Source organism: Pristis pectinata, chromosome 2, assembly GCF_009764475.1.
Source record: "Pristis pectinata isolate sPriPec2 chromosome 2, sPriPec2.1.pri, whole genome shotgun sequence".
Lineage (NCBI taxonomy): Eukaryota > Metazoa > Chordata > Chondrichthyes > Rhinopristiformes > Pristidae > Pristis > Pristis pectinata.
The window spans coordinates 96584587-96603590 of NC_067406.1; the positions used below are offsets into that span (position 1 = coordinate 96584587).

Below are 19004 nucleotides of genomic sequence, written 5' to 3' on the forward strand. Positions count from 1 at the left end.
AACTATATGGAAAGACTGGACAAACTTGGATTGTTTTCTCTGGAGTGTCAGAGGCTTAGGGGCGACATAATGGCAGTGTATAAAATTGTGAGAGGCATAGACAGGGTAGATAGTCTCTTTCTCCAGGGTGAAAATGTCAGATACTAGAGGGTATAGCTTTAAGGTGAGCAGGGGAAAGTTTATTTTACACAGAATGATAGGTGCTACCCGGGGATCTGATGGAAACAGATACATTACCAACATTTAAGAGGCATTTAGACATGAACAGGCAAGGAATGGAGAGGCACCATGTGCAGGCAGATGGGATTAGTTTAGATTGGCATCATGATCAGCACAGATGTGGTGGGCCAAAGGGCCTGTTCCTGTGCTGTATTGTTCTATGATTGAAACATACAAGATCCTGAGGGATCTTGACAGAGTGATTGTGGAGAGAATGTTTCCTCTAGAGGTCAGTGTTTATAAGTAAGAATTTGCCCATCTGAGCTTGTTGAAGCAACTTTTTTCCTCTGAGGATTAGAAAAGGAGGGGGAGCTCTTTCTCCAACGATAGTGAAAGCAGAGTTGTTGAATATTTTTAAGGCATTGGTAGATAAATCCTTAATATTACAGGTATTGAAAGTTCGCTGTGGATTGACAAATGCAAAGTTGAGAGTAAAATTGGATCAGCCATGATTTTATTAAATCGGGGAAAAGGCTTAAAGGGCCAAGTAGCTTGCTTCTGCTCCTAATTTGTTTGTTCATGATGCACTTTTCCTCAGATGACCAAATGCTGTATTGGTGTTGGAGCTTGTGATAAATTTCATGATATCTGCCTGAGGTGCCTCCCAAGATATGGAAAGTGGTCCATGTTTTCCAGGATGCTGTTGTGGCCCTTAATTACTGGGTGGGTTAGAAGTGGCAAAGGTGGACTATGTTGACCAGTGGTGCCTGTGTTTGGCAGATGCTTAGTGTAAAGCTCTCTTTCTCATGTGTTTCAGTTAATGAACTGACAATAGCTTAGAACTTGTCCTCCATATCTGCGTATGATGTACAGAGGGATCTTGGGATGCTAATCCATAGCTCCCTGAAAGTGGCGACACAAGTGGATAGAATGCTAATGAAGGCGTATGGCATGCTTGCCTCCATTGGGAAGGCATGCTGCAGATGTATAAAACTTTGGTTTGGCCAAATTTCAAGCACTGTGTGCAGTTCTGGTTGCCACATAATGGGAAGGATGTTGGAGGCTTTAGAGAGGGTGTAGAAGAGGTTCACTGGGAACATTGACTATAGATCAAAGAACATTAACTATAAGGAGAGACTGGACAAAGTTGGATTGTTTTCTCTGGAGCATCAGAGGCTCAGGTGACCTGATAGAAGTTTATAAAATTGAGAGGCATAGATGGGGTAGATGGTCTACCTTTTCCCCCTGGATTGAAATGTCAAATACTGGAGAGTATAGGTTTAAGGTTAGAGTCATAGAGTAATGTAGCATGGAAACAGGCCCTTTGGCTTAACTTGTCCATGACAAACATAGTGCCCACCAAACTAGTCCCATTTGCCCATGTTTGGCCCATATCTCTCTAAGCCCCTCCTATCCATGTATTTATCTGAATAACTTTTGAATGTTGTTATTGTACTTGCCTCAACCACTATCTGGCAGCTCATTCCATTTACGCACCACCCTCTGAATGAAGAAGTTGCTCTTCAGGCCCTTATTAAATATTTCTCCTCTCATCTTAAACCTATTCCCTCTAGTTTTTAGTCTTTTTTCCAGGGTAAGGGAACTATCTATGCCCCTCATGATTTTGTACACCACTATGTCACCCCTCAATCTCCTATGCTCCAAGGAACAAAGTCCTAGCTTGCCCAACCTCTCCCTATAACTCAAGTCCTGGCAACATCCTCAAATCTCCTCTGCATTCTTTTCAGTTTAATGGCACGTTTCCTGTAGCAGGGTGACCAAACTGCACACAATATTCTAAATGTAGCCTCACCAATATAACATCCTAGCTCCTCTCTTCAGTGCCCTGACTGATGAAGGCCAGTGTGCCAAATGCCACATTCATCACCCTGTCTACCTGTGACACCACCTTCAGCAAACTATGTACTAGGTCCCCCTTAGAGGAAAGTTTAAGGGAGATTTGCAAGGCAAGTTTTTTTTTAAATGCAGAGAGTGGTAGGTGCCTGCAACAGGCTGCCAGGGAAGGTGGTAGAAGCAGATACGATAGCGATGTTTAAGAAGCATTTAGACAGACACTTGAACAGGCACCGAACAGAGGAATGAGGACCATGTGTAGGCAGATGGGATTCATTTAAATTGGTATAATGGTTAGCGCAAACATAATGGGTTGAAGGGCCTGTTCCTGTACTGTTCTGTTGTGAAAGTTATGTAGCTCCACCTGAAACCAAGGTTTTAAATATAAAATGAAAGTGCATATCAACCTAAGAATTAGGAACCAAGTAGGTCATCTAACCACTTGTGCCTGCTCCACCATTTATCAAGATCATGGCTGATTTTCTACCTCTGCTCCACTTTCTTGCACTATCCCCATATCTCTGGATTCCTTTAATATCCAGTAAGGTATTAATCTGTTTTGAATGAATTTGATGACTGATCCTCCACAGTACCCGTGTAGGGAATTCCAATAATCTGTGAAAGAGGAAATTTCTTGTCATCTTAGTCCTGAAAGACCTACCCTTATTCTGAGACTGAGAGTCCTGGTTCAAAACATCTCAGCTGGGGAAGCATCCTTGCTTGTCGATACCTTGTCAGAATTTTGTAAGTTCAGTAAAACAACTCTGAAGTTTCAGTGGGGGCAAGTTGGGGACCTACAGTGGACTGGGAACCTACATTAAAGGGTATGACAATGAATAGTCAGTGGCTAGCATTTAAAGACATATTATGTTATCTGCAACCAAAGTACATTCCTTTGTGTTCTAATCCTAATTATAGGAGAAATTAAATATGCTATTTAATCTAAGGAAAGACTTTGTAAAGTTGCCAGGAAAAGAGGCCTTTCTAAGGATTGTGAATGTTTTTGAATCCAACAAAGGATGACCATGAAATTTATATTAAAAAAAAGAGAAAATAAAATGCAAGACAAAAACAATGAGAATTTAAAAAAAGACCAAGGTTTTACAGGTCTATTTCTTGCATAGTCCCTTGCAATAGAGGATAACTTTTAGTTTTATGACTTCTAGATGGCTAATGAGGCCAATGTAGGAACTGTTAACCCCCACACTGAAGGGGCTGGTAGTGGCTGATAGGGTGGGTGGAAGAATTTGTTGGTAGGAATGTTGCATTTCTTTAAGGAAGTTTTTCCACTATCCGCCTGGTAATCTCTTTCCATGACATAAAGTTTCTGTTTTAGGAAAGGGTGTTGGGCTTGTCAACACTGGGGCCTGCCCACTATAGCTAACAGAGTATATTTAGAGCCTCATTACTGGGATTGTTTGCCTGCAAAAGGACTCTGACATTGACATTAGTTCACTTGTCCTCTCTGTGAATTAGGAGGCTTACTCTGGTGTTTTTTTGGAGGTGATGTGTTACGTTCTGGGAAGAAAGTTGAGAAATATCTTGGGCAATGACGCAGCTATCAGTAACGTCAGTCTTCACTGAAGATAATACTTTTGTAGACTTATTAGTTAATATCATCATTTGGTGCTGTGTGAAGCAAGTGTAGGATGGAAATGAATTGCTGTGGGCAGTCAAATCTGAATTATATTCCACGTTCTCTCTTGGTTGTTGGAGTCGAAGGCTTTGGTGAAGTTAAAGGCCATGCTGTCTGCATTTTTGATGGAGTTGTTGAACGATACAGGTCTGTGCCCACTATGCCCCTAGATGGATGAAATACATGTTCTGATTTGGGGAAGCAGCTCTTCGGCCACTGGGAACAGACGATAGAGGAAGACTCTGGCGATGGCATGTTCTAGCTCCTCTTGACAGGTTGTCTGTGAGGCAGTGTTTGGGAAGAGCCAGCTTTGTGGGATCCTTGAGAGCAGTGACATCTTCTGGCAGTGCTTCTATTGGCACTATTGTTTTGGAGCCAAGTAGATTGAGATTTTAGAGTGGATTAGGTGTTGATTGGTCCAGCAATCATCTTGCCTATCATGATACAGATGATGCAGTTATCTTTTGAGATTCCTCACATGGGTTAGCAATGTTACCTTGAGGTCTTACAGTTGTACAGCACAGAAACAGGCCCTTTGGCCCAACTGGTCCATGCTGACCAAGGTACCCTATCCAAGATAGTCCCATTTGCCTTCTAAAGCTTTCCAATCCATGTACCTAACCAACTGTCTTTTAAACATTGTTATTGTACTGGCTCAACCACTTCCTCTGGCAGCTCATTCTACATACATACCACCCTTTCGTTAAAAAAAATGTTGCCCCTCAAGTTCCTATTAAATCTTTCCCCTCTCACCTTACCTCTATGCCCTCTAGTTCTTGATTCCCCAACCCTGTGAAAAAGACTGAGTGCATTCACCCTATCTTTGCCTCTTACTTTATACACCTCCTGTAAGATCACCTCTATCCCCTATGCTCTAAGGAATAAAATCCTAGCCTGTCCAACCTCTCTTGATAACTCAGTCCCTCAAATCCTGCCAACATCCTTGTAAATCTTTTCTGCACTCTTTCCAGTTTAATATCATCTTTCCTATATCAGGGCAACCAAAACTGAACACAATACTCCAAGAATGGCCTCACCAATGTCCTATACAACCATACCACAGCCTCCTAACTTTTATAATCAATGCTCTGACTGATGAAGTCCAGTGTGTTAAAAGCCCCCTTCACCACCTTGTGACTCCACCTTCAGTGAACCATGTACTTCTACTCCAAGGTCCCTCTGTCCTACAACAGGGTCCTGCTGTTCAGTGTGAAAGCCCTATGTGGACTTTGCAAAATGCAACACCTCATCCAGATTAAACTCCATTTGCCTCTCCTTGGCCCACTTAGTTGATCAAGATTTCCTTGTAACTTTTGATAACCTTTTTCATTGTCCACTATACCACAGTGGAATGGGCTGCCAGATACGGTGGTGGAGGTGGTTGGAGTTGAGGTCCTCCTTGGACCTGGCTCAACCACTTCCTCTGGCAGCTCATTCGGAGTATAAACATTAGAAGCCATTACATAATTTTAAAAAAAGAGATTAGGAGTGCATACAGAGGGGTAGTAAATATTACTGGCAGACAGGAATAAGGAAAATCCTAAAGTATTTTGTAAGTAAATTACGGGTCAGAGAGTATGATTGTGTGGCTAAGCATAGCTCCAAAGCCATCTACAGATTTGCCAATGACATCACTGTTGACAGAATCACAGATGATGAGGTGCACAAATGGGTATAGGAACAGAATGAGGAGGAGGTCAAATGCATGGTTGAGGGATTGGAGTAAGGAGCAGGAATTCAATTTTCTGTATCATTGGGGCAGGTATGACCTGTTCAAAGAGGACAGGGGGACCAACATACTGGTGGGGAGGTTTGCTAAGGTTACTGGGGAGAGTTTAAACTAGAATTGTTGGGGGGGTGGGATCCGTACTGGAGAGAGTGGGGAAGAGGTGTTTGGCTCTCAAATCGAGGAAGCTAGGACTAAGTACCGGAGGCAGGTGATAGAGAAGGGAAGTGTTCAGACAGGCTTGAGATGTGTCTACTTTAACACAAGGAGTATTGTGAACAAGGCGGATGAGCTTAGAGCTTGGATCGATACTTGGAGCTGTGATGTGGCCATTACGGAGACTTGGATGGCTCCGGGGCTGGAATGGTTGATTCAAGTGCCGGGTTTTAGATGTTTCAGGAAGGACGGAGGGAGGCAAGAGAGGTGGGGGAGTGGCACTGTTGATCAGAGTGTCACGGCTGCAGAAAAGGTGGACGTTGTGGAGGGATTGTCTACGGAGTCTCTGTGGATGGAGGTTAGGAACAGGAAGGGGTCGATAACTTTACTGGGTGTTTTTTATAGGCTGCCCAATAGCGACAGGGTTATTGAGGAGCAGATAGGGAAGCAGATCCTAGATAGGTGGGAGAATAACAGAGTTGTTGTGATGGGGGATTTTAAATTCCCAAACATCGACTGGCATCTCCAGACAGTGAGGGGTTTAGATGGGGTGGAGTTTGTTAGGTGTGTTCAGGAAGGGTTCTTGACACAGTATGTAGATAGACCTACTAAAGGAGAGGCTGTGCTTGATTTGATATTGGGTAATGAACCTGGTCAGGTGTCAGATCTCTCAGTGGGTGAACATTTTGGTGATAGTGATCATAATTCTATCTCCTTTACGTTAGCACTGGAAAGAGAGAAGAACAGACAGACTAGAAAGGTGTTTACTTGCAGTAAAGGGAATTATGAAGATTAAATTGGGAACAGATGTTCTCTGGGAAAAGTACGGAAGATACGTGGCAAATATTCAGGGGGTATTTGTGTGGAGTTCTGCATAGACATGTTCTGATGAGACGGGAGTCACGAGAGGATACCAGAACCATGGTGTACGAAGGCTATAATAAATCTAGTCAAAAGGAAAGGAAAAGCATACAAAAGGTACAGAGAGCTAGGTAATGTTAGAGATCTGGAGGAGTACAAGGCTAAAAGGAAGGAACTTAAAGAGATTAGGAGAGCCAGAAGGGGACATGAGAAGGCCTTGGCGGGCAGGATTAAGGAAAACCCCAAGGCTTTCTAAAAGTATGTGAAGAGTAAGAATGAGATGCGAAAGGATAGGGCCTATCAAGTGCAGCAGTGGAAAAGTGTGTATGGATCCGGAAGAAATGGCGGAGGTACTTAATGAATACTTTGTCAGTATTCACTACGGAAAGGGATCTAGGGGATTGTAGTGGGGACATGCAGCGGCCTGAAAAGCTTGAGCATGTAGATATTAGAAAAGAGGTGGTGCTGAAACTTTTGGAAAGCATCAAGTTAGATAAGTCGCCAGGACCACGAGATATACCCCAGGTTGCTGTGGGAGGCGAGGGAGGAGATTGCGGAGCCTCTGACGATGATCTTTATGTCGTTGATAGAGACGGGAGAGGTACCGGAAGATTGGAGGGTTGCGGATGTTGTTCCCTTAAGAAAGGTAGTAGGGATAGCCCAGGGAATTATAGACCGGTGAGTCTTACCTCAGTGGTTGGTAAGCTGATGGAGAAGATCCTGAGAGGCAGGATTTATGAACATTTGGAGAGGTATAATATGATTAGGAATAGTCAGCATGGCTTTGTCAAGGGCAGGTCCTGTCTTACGAGCCTGATTGAATTTTTTTGAGGATGTGACTAAGCACATCAATGAAGGGAGAGCAGTAGATGTAGTGTATATGGATTTCAGCAAGGTGATTGATAAGGTACCCCATGCAAGGCTTGTGGAGAAGGTGAGGAGACATGGGATCCAAGGGGACATTGCAATGTGGATCCAGAACTGGCTGGCTGGCCCGCAGAAGGCAAAGAGTGATTGTTGAAGGGTCGTATTCTGAGTGAAGGTCGGTGACCAGTGGTGTACCTTAGGGATCTGTACCCTTACTCTTTGTGATTTTTATAAACAACCTGGATGAGGAAGTGGAGGGGTGGGTTAGTAAGTTTGCGGATGACACAAAGGTTGGGGGTGTTGTGGATAGTGTGGAGGGCTGTCAGAGGTTACAGAGGAACATAGATACGATGCAAAGTTGGGCTGAGAAGTGGCAGATGCAATTCAACCCAGATAAGTGTGAAGTAGTTCATTTTGGTAGGTCAAATATGTTGGTGGAATATAGTCTTTATGATAGGACTCTTGGCAGCGTGGAGGATCAGAGGGATCTTGGGGTCCGAGTCCATAGGACGCTCAAAGCGGCTGCGCAGGTTGACTCTGTGGTTAAGAGGCATATGGTGTATTGTCCTTCATCAATCAGGGAATTGAATTTAGGAGCCGAGGGGTATTGTTGCAGCTATATAGGTCCCTGGTCAGACCCCACTTGGAGTATTGTGCTCAGTTCTGGTCGCCTCACTACAGGAAAGATGTGGAAGCCATAGAGAGGGTGCAGAGGAGATTTACAAGGATGCTGCCTGGAATGCGGAGCATGCCTTATGAAAGCAGGCTGAGGGAACTCGGACCTTTCTCCTTGGAAAGACGGAGGATGAGGGGGGACCTGATAGAGGTGTATAAGATGATGAGAGGTATTGATCGGGTAGATAGTCAGAGGCTTTTCCCCAGGGCTGAATTGGTGGCCACAAGAGGACATAGGTTCAAGGTGCTGGGGAGTAGATATAGAGGAGATGTCAGGGGTAAGTTTTTTTTTACTCAGAGTAGTGAGTGCGTGGAATGGGCTGCCGGAAACGGTGGTGGAGGCGGCTACGATAGGGTCTTTTAAGAGACTGTTAGATAGGTACATGGAGCTGAATAAAATAGAGGGCTATGGGTAAGCCTAGTCACTTCTAGAGTAGGCACACGTTCGGCACAGCTTTGTGGGCCGAAGGGCCTGAATTGTGCTGTAGTTTTTCTATGTTTCTAAGAGTGAAATTGGTTCAGCTGGTTGAGTGATGTTGTAACGTCAGCAAAACCAAGAAACTGATTGTGGACTTTAGGAAGGAGGAGTCAGGCGAACTAGCACCAGTCCTCATTGAAGGGTCTACAGTGGAAAGGGTGAGCAGCTTCAAGTTCCTAGGTGTCAACATCTCGGAGGATCTATCCTGGGCCCAGCACATAGATGCAATAATGAAGAAAGCATGCCAGCATCTCTAGTTTCTTAGAATTTAAAGAGATTCAGCATGTCATCAAAGACTGATAAACCTCTACAGCTGTACAGTTGAACACATTCTGGTTGCATCACAGCCTGGAATGGAAACTGCAATGCACAGAATGCAAGAGGTTACAGACATTGGTGGACAAGGGTAGTTCCATCACGGGTACAACTCTCCTCACAATAGGGGACAATGTCTCAGGAAGATGACATCCATCATTAAGGACTCCTACCATCTGGGCAATGCCCTTTTCTCATTGTTGCCATCAGGCAGGAGGTACAGTAGCCTGAAGACCACACTTTTAAGGTTCAACAACAGCTTTTACTCACTACCATCGGGTTCTTGAACTGACCTGAAAAATCATAATTCTACCTCAGACTATATTTGCCTCAACTTGCACTAATGTCATTATGTCTATTTTTATTTATTTTGTCATGTAAGTTAGGTAAAATTTATGTTAATTTAAGTTTATTTAATTTGTTTGTCAGGTGTGTAACTTATTATGCTGCTGTTGCAAAAAGTCAGTTTTCATAGCATTTATACCCTGGGTATGTATAGACCCAAAATATCCAAATGTAGACAACAAAATTGACAGTGAGGGCAGTCTTGGGCTACAGGACAATATTGACGAGTTGATAAACTGGGCATAGTAATGGCAGATAGAATTTAATCCTCGCTAGTGTGAGGAGACGTGGTTTGGATGGACTAATAAGGCTAGGATAGAATGAATGTTAGGGTCCTAGCCTTTATTGGGGAACAGAGGAATCTTGGTGTACAAATCCCTGAGGCGGCAGCACTGATACATAATGCAGTAAGGAAGGCATACAAAATACTTGACTTTATTAGCTGGGGCATAGCCTCTAAGAATAGGGAGTTTATGGCACAGCTATATAAAACATGGTTAGACCATAGCTGGAGTACTGTGTGTAGTTCTGGCTACCACACTGTAGGAAGAATGTGATGGAATGAAAGAGGGTGCAGATGAGATTTACCAGGGATGGAGTGTTTGAGTTATGTCGAGAGACTGACTTTGTTTTCCCCTCCAGCAGTAGGGTGGTGGGTGGAGAGAGAGGAGAACTGATTTGAAGAATATAAAATTGAGGGGCATAGATAGGGGAAAGAAGAAACTTTTCCACATGGCTGACCTGCCAAAAAGGTGTAAGCCAAGCTGAGGTTTAAAGACTATCCAAGGAAGACGTGGCACTTGCTTGGGCCCAGGTCACACCTGTTTTTTCTGGGATATGTGGAAAAGGTAGAATTATGATTTATCTGAGGTAGAATTATGATTTTTCAGGTCAGTTCAAGAAACTGATGGTGGTAGGGGAAAAAGCTGTTGTTGAACCTTTGTTGCCATCAGACAGGAGGTACAGAAGCCTGAAGACCACACTATGAGAAGAGGGCATTGCCCAGATGGTAGGAGTCCTTAATGATGGATGTCATCTTCCTGAGACATTGTCCTTACTCCCTTGATGCTTTTCCTGGTGTATTGATGACTGCATTGGTGCATCTTCCTTGGATTATCCTTCACAGTTTCAGCCAGCTCCAACAAGATCCCGCCACCAGAAACTTATTACTTTTCCCTGCCATCCTTCATTTTGAAGGGATTGCTCCCTTTACGATTCCCTAGTCTGCTTTTCCATCCCCACCAGACACTCTGTCTTATGGCACTTTCCCTGGCAACCACAGGAGGTCCTTTCATGTCTTCCCTTTGACCATCTGAGTTCCCAGATGGTGGATTCTAGCAGTAATTCATTTGCACTTCCAATTTAGTGTGCTGCATTTGGTGTTCACAATGTGGCCTCATTCCTTGGAGAAACCAAATGTAGGTTGGGTGATTGCAGATGCACCACAAAGCAATCAGACCATGGGTGATCCTGAGCATCCAGTTGCCTGCCAATTTAATTCCTTGTCCCACACCAACTCTTGGAATTTTCTGTCTGTGGTGTCCTGTACTGTTACACTGAAGCCCAATGCCAGCTTGAGAAACAACACCCCATCTTCCATCTGGGCACATTGCAGCCTTCTGAACTCTATTGAATTAACATAAACAGTAAAACACAGTCTGTTTTCACAATGTTTGTACCGAACACCATACCTTATTTTCCAGCTCTCTAACTTTATATAACTCACTTTTTCTATCTGTATCAGAACTGCCATTTCTGCCTGCCATCATTTTGGCTCCATGGAGTGAAAGAATCATACAGCATGGAAACGGGCTCTTTGGCCAACCTTGTCTATGCTGACCATGGTCTACACTAATCCCATTTGCCTGCATTAGACCTGTATCTCCTTTAAGCTTCTCCCCTTGCACCTTAAACCTGTGTCACCTAGTTGTAGACCCCCCTGCCCTGGGGAGAAAAATTCTGACTATTTGTCTTATCTACGTCCCTCATAATTGTGTAAACCTCTGTAATGTCACCCCTCAGCAATGTCACTGAGAATAAACCCAGCCTATGCAATCTTCCCTCATAATTACAGCCCTCCATTCCATGTAATATCCTGGTGAATCTTTCGTGCATTCTTTCTATTTGCTACCACATCCTTCCTGTAGTGTGGTAACCAGAACTGCACACAATACTTAAAATGCATTCTAACCGATATTTTATAAAACAGCAACATGTCCCAACTATTGTACTCAATGCCTAGGCCTCTGTTTTTCTTATTCTATTTGTATTGCTCAACCTGATAAGCATGTCCCACAGCCTTAGTATTAACAGCACATAGAGAAAGAAGCATAATAGGCTTTGAACTGTAACCCTATTACCAAAACATTCCCTTGTTTTACCCATCCCTCCCCTTTCTTCTCTGCTGCCAGAAGCTAACTTGGTTTTCTTTCTTTCCCAGTTGTGGCCTGCTGAATATTTCCAAAACTTTTCTGGTATTATTTTAGATTTCCAAATCCAAAAATTTTTGGTCCTAATTTAAATTTTTGGTGTTTGAGCGGAGGACTCAACAGGTTGCAAGCCTGCTATTTTTGTGACTGCCAGATAACAATTGTTTTGTAGACCTGGGAAGTCCAGTTCGTTACCACACAAGAAAATGGCATTGAATAATTGATGATAATAGGTGTGCACATTAAACTGGGAAACATGCTACTGTGAATTCTGACCTGAAGTGCCTGGTCAAACTTTGCAATGGTGTAACTCTAATTTATTCCAGGTTAAGTCGATTTTATGATTGCACAGTGATGGAAATAATACTACTACACAATCCAATTTCTAGATGTACTTTAACCATTTCTTTAACTCTGTAAAGAAACAATAGTATATTAATGTTTGGTGAAATCTCAGGGCAGTAAAATATCCTTGGATCCCTGCAATTCCTTAATCCAGTAAAGCCACTATAGGACATGTGATTAGATTCTGTAGACCAGACCTAAACTTAAGCGTCGGTCAATGCGGTATGTACTTGCACTTATCCTAAAATCTGCACAGAGGCATTGCAAGAAATGCAGAGATCCTCTCCATCATTTGGCTGAAAATACAATGAAAAATAAAACATTTGAAATTATTTTCTATCCCAACAGACCAAACTAGGCTCTGGGAAGCTTTTGGGACCGAAAGGTGTAGCAGTGGATCGCAATGGCCATATAATTGTGGTGGACAACAAGGCTTGCTGTGTCTTCATTTTCCAGCCTAATGGGAAGCTGGTGACAAAATTTGGTAATCGAGGAAATGGTGACAAGCAGTTTGCAGGTACACTTGATGGTAATACTTGAACCCCCTTTCTTGCCTCTTCTGCACACACCTTTGCATGAAGACAGCATACTCAAAGTATTTTGTATAAATTGCATACACACTGTTCTAATCTTGACCAAAATGATGAATGCATAATTTTGATCAAATTGTCTTGAATGGTTCATAAACAAAAAGAATAAATCCAAGAAATGAGAGATGCTAAAATAAAGCCTGCAACAGTTCAGAAAATAGCATTCTGGAGAGCAGATGTAGAGGAAAATCTTCATTTTTGAGCTCAGGTCTGCTACTTTGTCAAATTATATTTTGTCTTGTTCTAAGGTGACCCTTACAATGGAAAGTTCAATAATCACTCTTTGCTTCCTACCATCGAGCCAATTCTGAACCCAATTGGCTATCTCTCCCTGGAACCCATGCAATCTAACTTTCCAGACTAGCCTGCCATGCGGGACCTTGTCTAAAGTCCATATAGGCAATGTCCATTGCCTGACCCTCATCTATCCTCTTGTCTACTTCTTTGAAAAATCGCAAAATAGACCTTGCCTATCCAAATGTTGATAGATCCTGTCCCTCAGAATCTCCTCCAGTAACTTACCCACCACTGATGTCAGATTCACCAGCTTGTGGTTCCCTGGTTTGTCTTCATCTTTGCTGCCCTTAAGTAATGATACACTTGGTCAAGCTCTGGGGATTTGGTAATTGGTAATGGTCTTTGGCCATTTGTATATGGTCCAAGACATCACAACTCATTTGCCTCAATTCCTTTGCTTGCACAAGTGTGGCAACATCTACAAGGAGAGAAATAAGTTTGCAGTTTAATCTTTCACTGAAACAGGTCAGTGATGAGACAAATGGGAAAGGCTGGTTGTATGAAATAGTTGGAACAGATTGAACTTCTGAGATCTGTAATGTGCTTAGTTGGAAGGTGAGGCACTGAACCTCAAGCTTGCTTTGGTCTTTATTGAAATGGTGCAATAAGCAAATAATAGGGGTCAACATAGGATGGATAATTTAAAGAGAGATGAAACTGAAATATGTGGAATTTGCACGTTTCTTCCAAGATCCCAAAGACATGTTGGTTGGTTATTGGCCACTAAATTTACCTTGCTTTCCAGGTGAATGGTTGGAATCTTAGTGGGGGGAGGTAGTTAATGGGAATATAGGGATAATAAAATGGATTCGTGAAAATAGGTGCTTGATGATCAGAGTGAACCTGCAGCGCCAAAGGACCTGTTTCTATGCAGTATTACCATAACTCAGCCATAATTTACAAGCACTTTTGCAGATTCAGCAGAGATTCTGCAAAGCAGTCCATAATCTCTGCTCAGCTTCTCCAGCAAAGGAGAATTATGAGCATCCTATCTGCAGTATACTAAATTGGAAGAGGTACAGATGGTATTTCACCTGGAAGAGGTGCTTGGATGATGGGAATGGAAACATGGAAGGGAGGCATTGCTGCTGCTGCTGTGGTTATGAGGAGGGTACTGTGAGAAGGGGAATGGGTGTTGGACTAGTGAAGGAACATCTGTCCTTTCAGCATTCCAAAGGGATGTCTGGTGGTGGCATCAGATGAAGTTATATAGAGAATTATCTGCTGAATGTGAAGACTAGTGAATATGAAGAATGGTGAGGTGGAAGGGGAAATCATTATTTTGCAATGGGAACAGAAGGGTTGAGGGTAAAACTGCAGTAAATAAAATAGATGTAGTTGAAAGCCTTGTCAACTACAGCTGAGGAAAAAGGAAGACTTCTTTCCATGAACCAGTGTGGAAAGTAGTGTCACCAGAACAGATCAGACAGAAATGGTAAAAACTGAGAGAAATGGAATGGAGTTCTTGCAGGAAGCAGGATGGGAGGAGATGTAGTCAAGGTGGCTGTGGGAGTTTGGCTTGCATTGGATGTTGGTTGCTAACATGAGATGGAAATGGGGAAGTTGAGAAAGAGTCAGAGATGAACCATGTGAAAATGATTGCAAGGTGTGAATATAGGAGGTATGATTAGCAAGTTTGAAAATGACACAAAAATTGGTGGTAGTGTTGGGAGTGAGGAGGTAGTCATAGGCTATAGAATGGTATTTTTCAGCTGGTAAGTTGGGCAGGGCAATGGCAAATAAAATTTAATCATAAATGTGAGGTGGTGCATTCTGGGGTGGGGAGTGGGGGTCACATTCTGGGGTGGGGAGTAGGACACACGCCATGAATAGTAGGGCCATAGGGAGTATTGAGGAATAAAAAGGTCTTGGTCTAAGTCCTAAGATTCCTGTGTTGGTGGCAGCACAGATAGACAAGGTGTTGAAAATGCTTGCCTTCATTAGCATGGAGTATCGAGCAGGGAGGCCCTGGTACAACTTTATATCAAAGAAAACATTGTTATGCATGGGTGGAATATGATGTGCACATCTGGTCACCACTCTGGAGAGGGATGTGATTGCATTGGAAAGGATGCAGAAGAGATTCACCAACATGTTGCCTGGGATGGGATGTTTCAGGCTGGGTTTATTTTCCTTGGATCAAAGAGAATGGATAGGCTCCATGTGTTTCCCCTGGACCAGGGAAGATTGAGGGGAGGGGGATACTGGAGATGTGGGGGGGGGGGGGGGGGGGGGCAGTGGAGAACCTGACAAAGTAAGAGGCAGGGATGGGGTAGATAGTAAGGCACCTTTCCTGATGGCAAAGGTGTCTAAGAGGACATAAGTTTATGGTTTTGGGGGGGGGGGGGGGGGAAATCGGAGGAAGGATCCCCTCCCCCTTCCCCACAGAGGGTGGTTGCAATCTTGAATGCATTGCTTGAGAAATTGGTGGAGGCAGATGCTGCTTAAATGTTATAAGAGTATCTGGACTAACACTCGAATCACCAAAGCGTGGTAGGCTTCGGACTAAATGCTGATAAATGGGATTGGTATATAAATTTTATATATTGGTACTTGATGGTCAGCGTGGACAGAGGGCCTGTTTCTGTGCTATGAAATCTATGAAACATTCTCAGCAAAGCTGGTGAAACCTTAGAGCTGTATGCAAGACCAGGAAAAGAGAGAGAGAGAAAAAGGGACCAAGTTGGACTGAAATAAGGACAATTTCATGTAATCCAGAGAGGAAGACGTGAATTGGACTCAGGTTCCCGTGGCTACACCTTTGATTTTGATGAATCAAGTGGAAATGAAGAAGTGGTTTAATGTGAGAATAAATTTGGACAGGTGAAGGATTGTGGCAGTGGAGGGGAACTTGGGCCTCTGTTCGAGAAGTAAACAAGGGGCCATCCTGGTGTGTGATGGTGATTGTGAGGACTTTACAGCAAATCCAACAATTTCAACCAACCTCTGAACTGGCCAACTCTGATGCAAGGTCAGCAACTTGCAACTCAGCTCTATTTATCTCTTCAATTAAGACTTGAATATTTCCAGCATTCTGTTTGTTTTTCAGACTTAGAGCAACTGCAATGCTTTATTTCTCCAGTGGGTACTTAACACTTACACAATTTTTTGTTCCCTTTCTGTCTCTCTCCACCTCCTGATTTCATTTGTCTTGTTTATTTGCACTTCCACGTGATAGATCATCTGTGAATAACAGACTGCTTCATCCTATAGCCAGCAATACCATACGGTCTCTTTGTCTCTACCCTATCAAAGATATTCCCTTATTCTTTCTACCTCTTTCCCTTTCTCTGCAATTTAAGATATTTTTTTCAGTTTAATGAAAGGTCAACAGGGTTGAATTTTAGTCTCCGCATAACATGCTGAGTTGTTCCAGCATTGGGAACACTGTATTGGGAACACTGATGATAAACTCTAGTAGTCATCTCTACTTAGGCTGCCTTTTAGCACTCTTCAAAATCATGCCTTGTTTTTTCACACTGTCTTGCAACCTGACTATTCTTGTCCTCCTCTTCCATTTCCTGAACTGAGCTTTTCCTGTTTACTTGTTTACCATTTTAGCCTTTTTGTGAATCCATCCATGATTTATTTTGGGCTATGCCTCTACCAGAACATTCCACCTACAATCCTGCTTTGGTGAAGCTGCAACACAGTAAGACAACCCATGATCCACTGACCATCAAGGGCTTGACCTTTAATTGCCTTAATCATGAATGAAACTGCGAGGCCGTACTTCATCTGTTTTTGTGTGTTGGTGTGAACTTTTCTGAGCAATGCTGTTCAAGTCTATGTAACAGATATAACCTGAATGATGGGAGCAGTATTCTATATTCTGTTTAAATTTGGATAATTTTATGATTTTTGTCATCTTTGCACCTGTTTTTGTCATCAATTTCATACACTAGCTTCAGAGTGTTGACTTCTTTCCAGTGCTGCATCCATGGTATTGCTTCCAGCACTGCTATTCTTGGAGTCCATGTCGGTTTTAGGATTCTCATCTGTGATTGCTTCTCTCTGCTTTTTTTTTCCAATCTGCACTGTTTGTTTTCTTGTCTGAGTTTTCCTTTGGCTGTGGTGCTCTGCAATATGCATTCATTGTAAATCTATGGTGCTCTTGCTGTTCCATTTCAAGGTTAGTGCTGTGTAGTTGCTTTGGCCTGCATTGCTCAAGTTTTTCTTTGTGTGTTCCTGTGTGAGGATGTTCCTCATCTTGTTTCAGCTTCACAGGTACCTTAACCATTTACACTCTGACCACTTTTGAGGGGTATATCTGTGTCAGAAATTGCCAACTTATCTGCCCTAAGTATCCTTCAAATATTCTGTGTTTGTATGTCGTTCATTTTGATAATACTGTTCATAGCATGGATACTTATGGGCTGAGCCACCACTTGTATGCTTTGGCTCCGTTCCATTGTTGATGCCACACCACTTCATTTTCATATTCAGTGAATGCAACATAGCCCAACCCTTTTGGGAATTTTAAGTTATGACATTCTTGAAGATACCTTGATGTCAGCCAGCATCATTTTATGTGGGAGGTTTCCAGCAAGTAATGTTCTGCAGCCACGCCCTTGATTGTATTTTCTATTGTGAGCCTTCATAATTTTCTATCTGGTTTGCAGTGCAATTTGAAACTTTGAGCAGTTTCTTCTTCATAAATGTTTCTCCCAACTTCAGGGACTTTATTTTAACCACCTTTTATCTCCAAATGATGGCCTTGTTTTTGTTGTTGTTGTTGAAAACTTGTACCTGAAGCTGTCTTGTAACCTCGTAACCCATCTTGCTTGCTTCTCCCTAGCTGTAGATGACTTTGTGGTCTGTTATAACAGGGTCAGTGCATCATAGAGTCATACATCATGGAAACAAGCCCTCTAGTCCATCTAGTGCACACAGACCATTTAGCACTAAACTACTCTAATCCAGCTCTAATATTCTAATCCAGGTTGTTCTCCCGACATTCCTATCAACTGACCAACCCTGCCCACCACCCCCCCCAATATTCCACCACCACCTGCACTAGGGGCAAACTAGTGGCCAATTAATGTACTAATTTGCCTGTCTATAGCATGTGGGAGGAAACCAGAGCACCCAGAGGAAGCTCACATAGTCATGGTGAGAACATGCAAACTCCATACAGACAGCACTGGAGGTCAGCATTGATACAGGGTGCTGGAAGCTCTGAGGCAGTAGCTCTACTAGCTGAGCCACTGCTGCTTCTGTATTATCATTGGTTTCTGGATCTCCTTGCTGTCCAAGGCCATGATCCATTCAAAAACACAATTCCTCACTCCAAATGTCTCAATGTAGTCCATTCCTGTGATTGCTGTTGCACACTCATCGTCCATAACCATGATAAGTAAGTAGATCCAGACACCCAGCAGTTCATCTCGCACATCATTTGGAGAGTCTCCTGAGTAGGTAGAAAAACTCAAACCCAAGGGACTCCCAAAGAAGACTTGTGTGACCGGCTGGTTTCCTCTTGAACCCACTTCCAGCTTCCCTATGACTTGACCTTGATGAAGTGTGCCATTATTAACTCTGGCCTGTTCCTTGCTTGCTTGCTTGATCATGGCCTAAAGCAGAGTCATCTCATGTTCTAGCTCACCATCTTTGGCAATTTTGCATGTTCCCTTGAACGTGATCACAGTATTACCTGCTTTGCTTTGGTTCTCACAACTTGCATAGAACAGTACAGCACTGAAAAGGCCATGATGTACCAATCTTGAGCTAACTTACACTAAATGTCCTCCTCCTGTGTATCATCCATATCCCTCCGTTCCTTTCATATTCATGTCTATCTAAAAGCCTCTTAAACTCCACCAAACCGCCTGCTTCCACTACTAGCTGTGGTAACCCATTCCAGGTACCTACCGCTCCCTGGACTTGTGTGTGACACACACACACACACACACACACACACAGACCACACGCCCACGCCGCCACACCCACACCACAGGCGCAATCCTCCCTGCCAACGAGGACATCTTCAAGAGACGGTGCCTCAAGAAGGCAGCATCCATCACTAAAGACCCTCACCACCTGGGACCTGCCCTCTTCATGTTACTACCATTGGGGAGGAGGTACAGGAACCTGAAGACCCAAATTCAACACTTCAGGAACAGCTTCTTGCCCTCTGCCATCAGATTTCTGAACTGTCCATAAACCCATGAACACTACCTCATTATTCCTCTCTTGCACTATTTATTTATTTTTGTAACTATAGTAATTTTTATGTCTGTCTTGAACTCTGTACTGCTGCTGCAAAACAACA

At 43.1% G+C, this 19004-nt stretch overlaps 1 protein-coding gene across 8 annotated transcripts in view; it reads left to right on the forward strand.

Annotated features, from left to right (window-relative positions):
- The window catches only part of trim2a (tripartite motif containing 2a), a 221913-nt gene that overhangs the window by 185992 nt on the left and 16917 nt on the right, over positions 1-19004 (forward strand). For 7 of the 8 annotated variants that reach the window (XM_052039372.1, XM_052039391.1, XM_052039411.1 and 4 more), the window contains one exon: positions 12195-12375. In XM_052039372.1, coding sequence (XP_051895332.1) covers positions 12195-12375 — 181 coding nt within the window. The remainder of the gene's footprint in view (positions 1-12194; positions 12376-19004) is intronic. The other variant, XM_052039430.1, reaches the window with a different exon arrangement.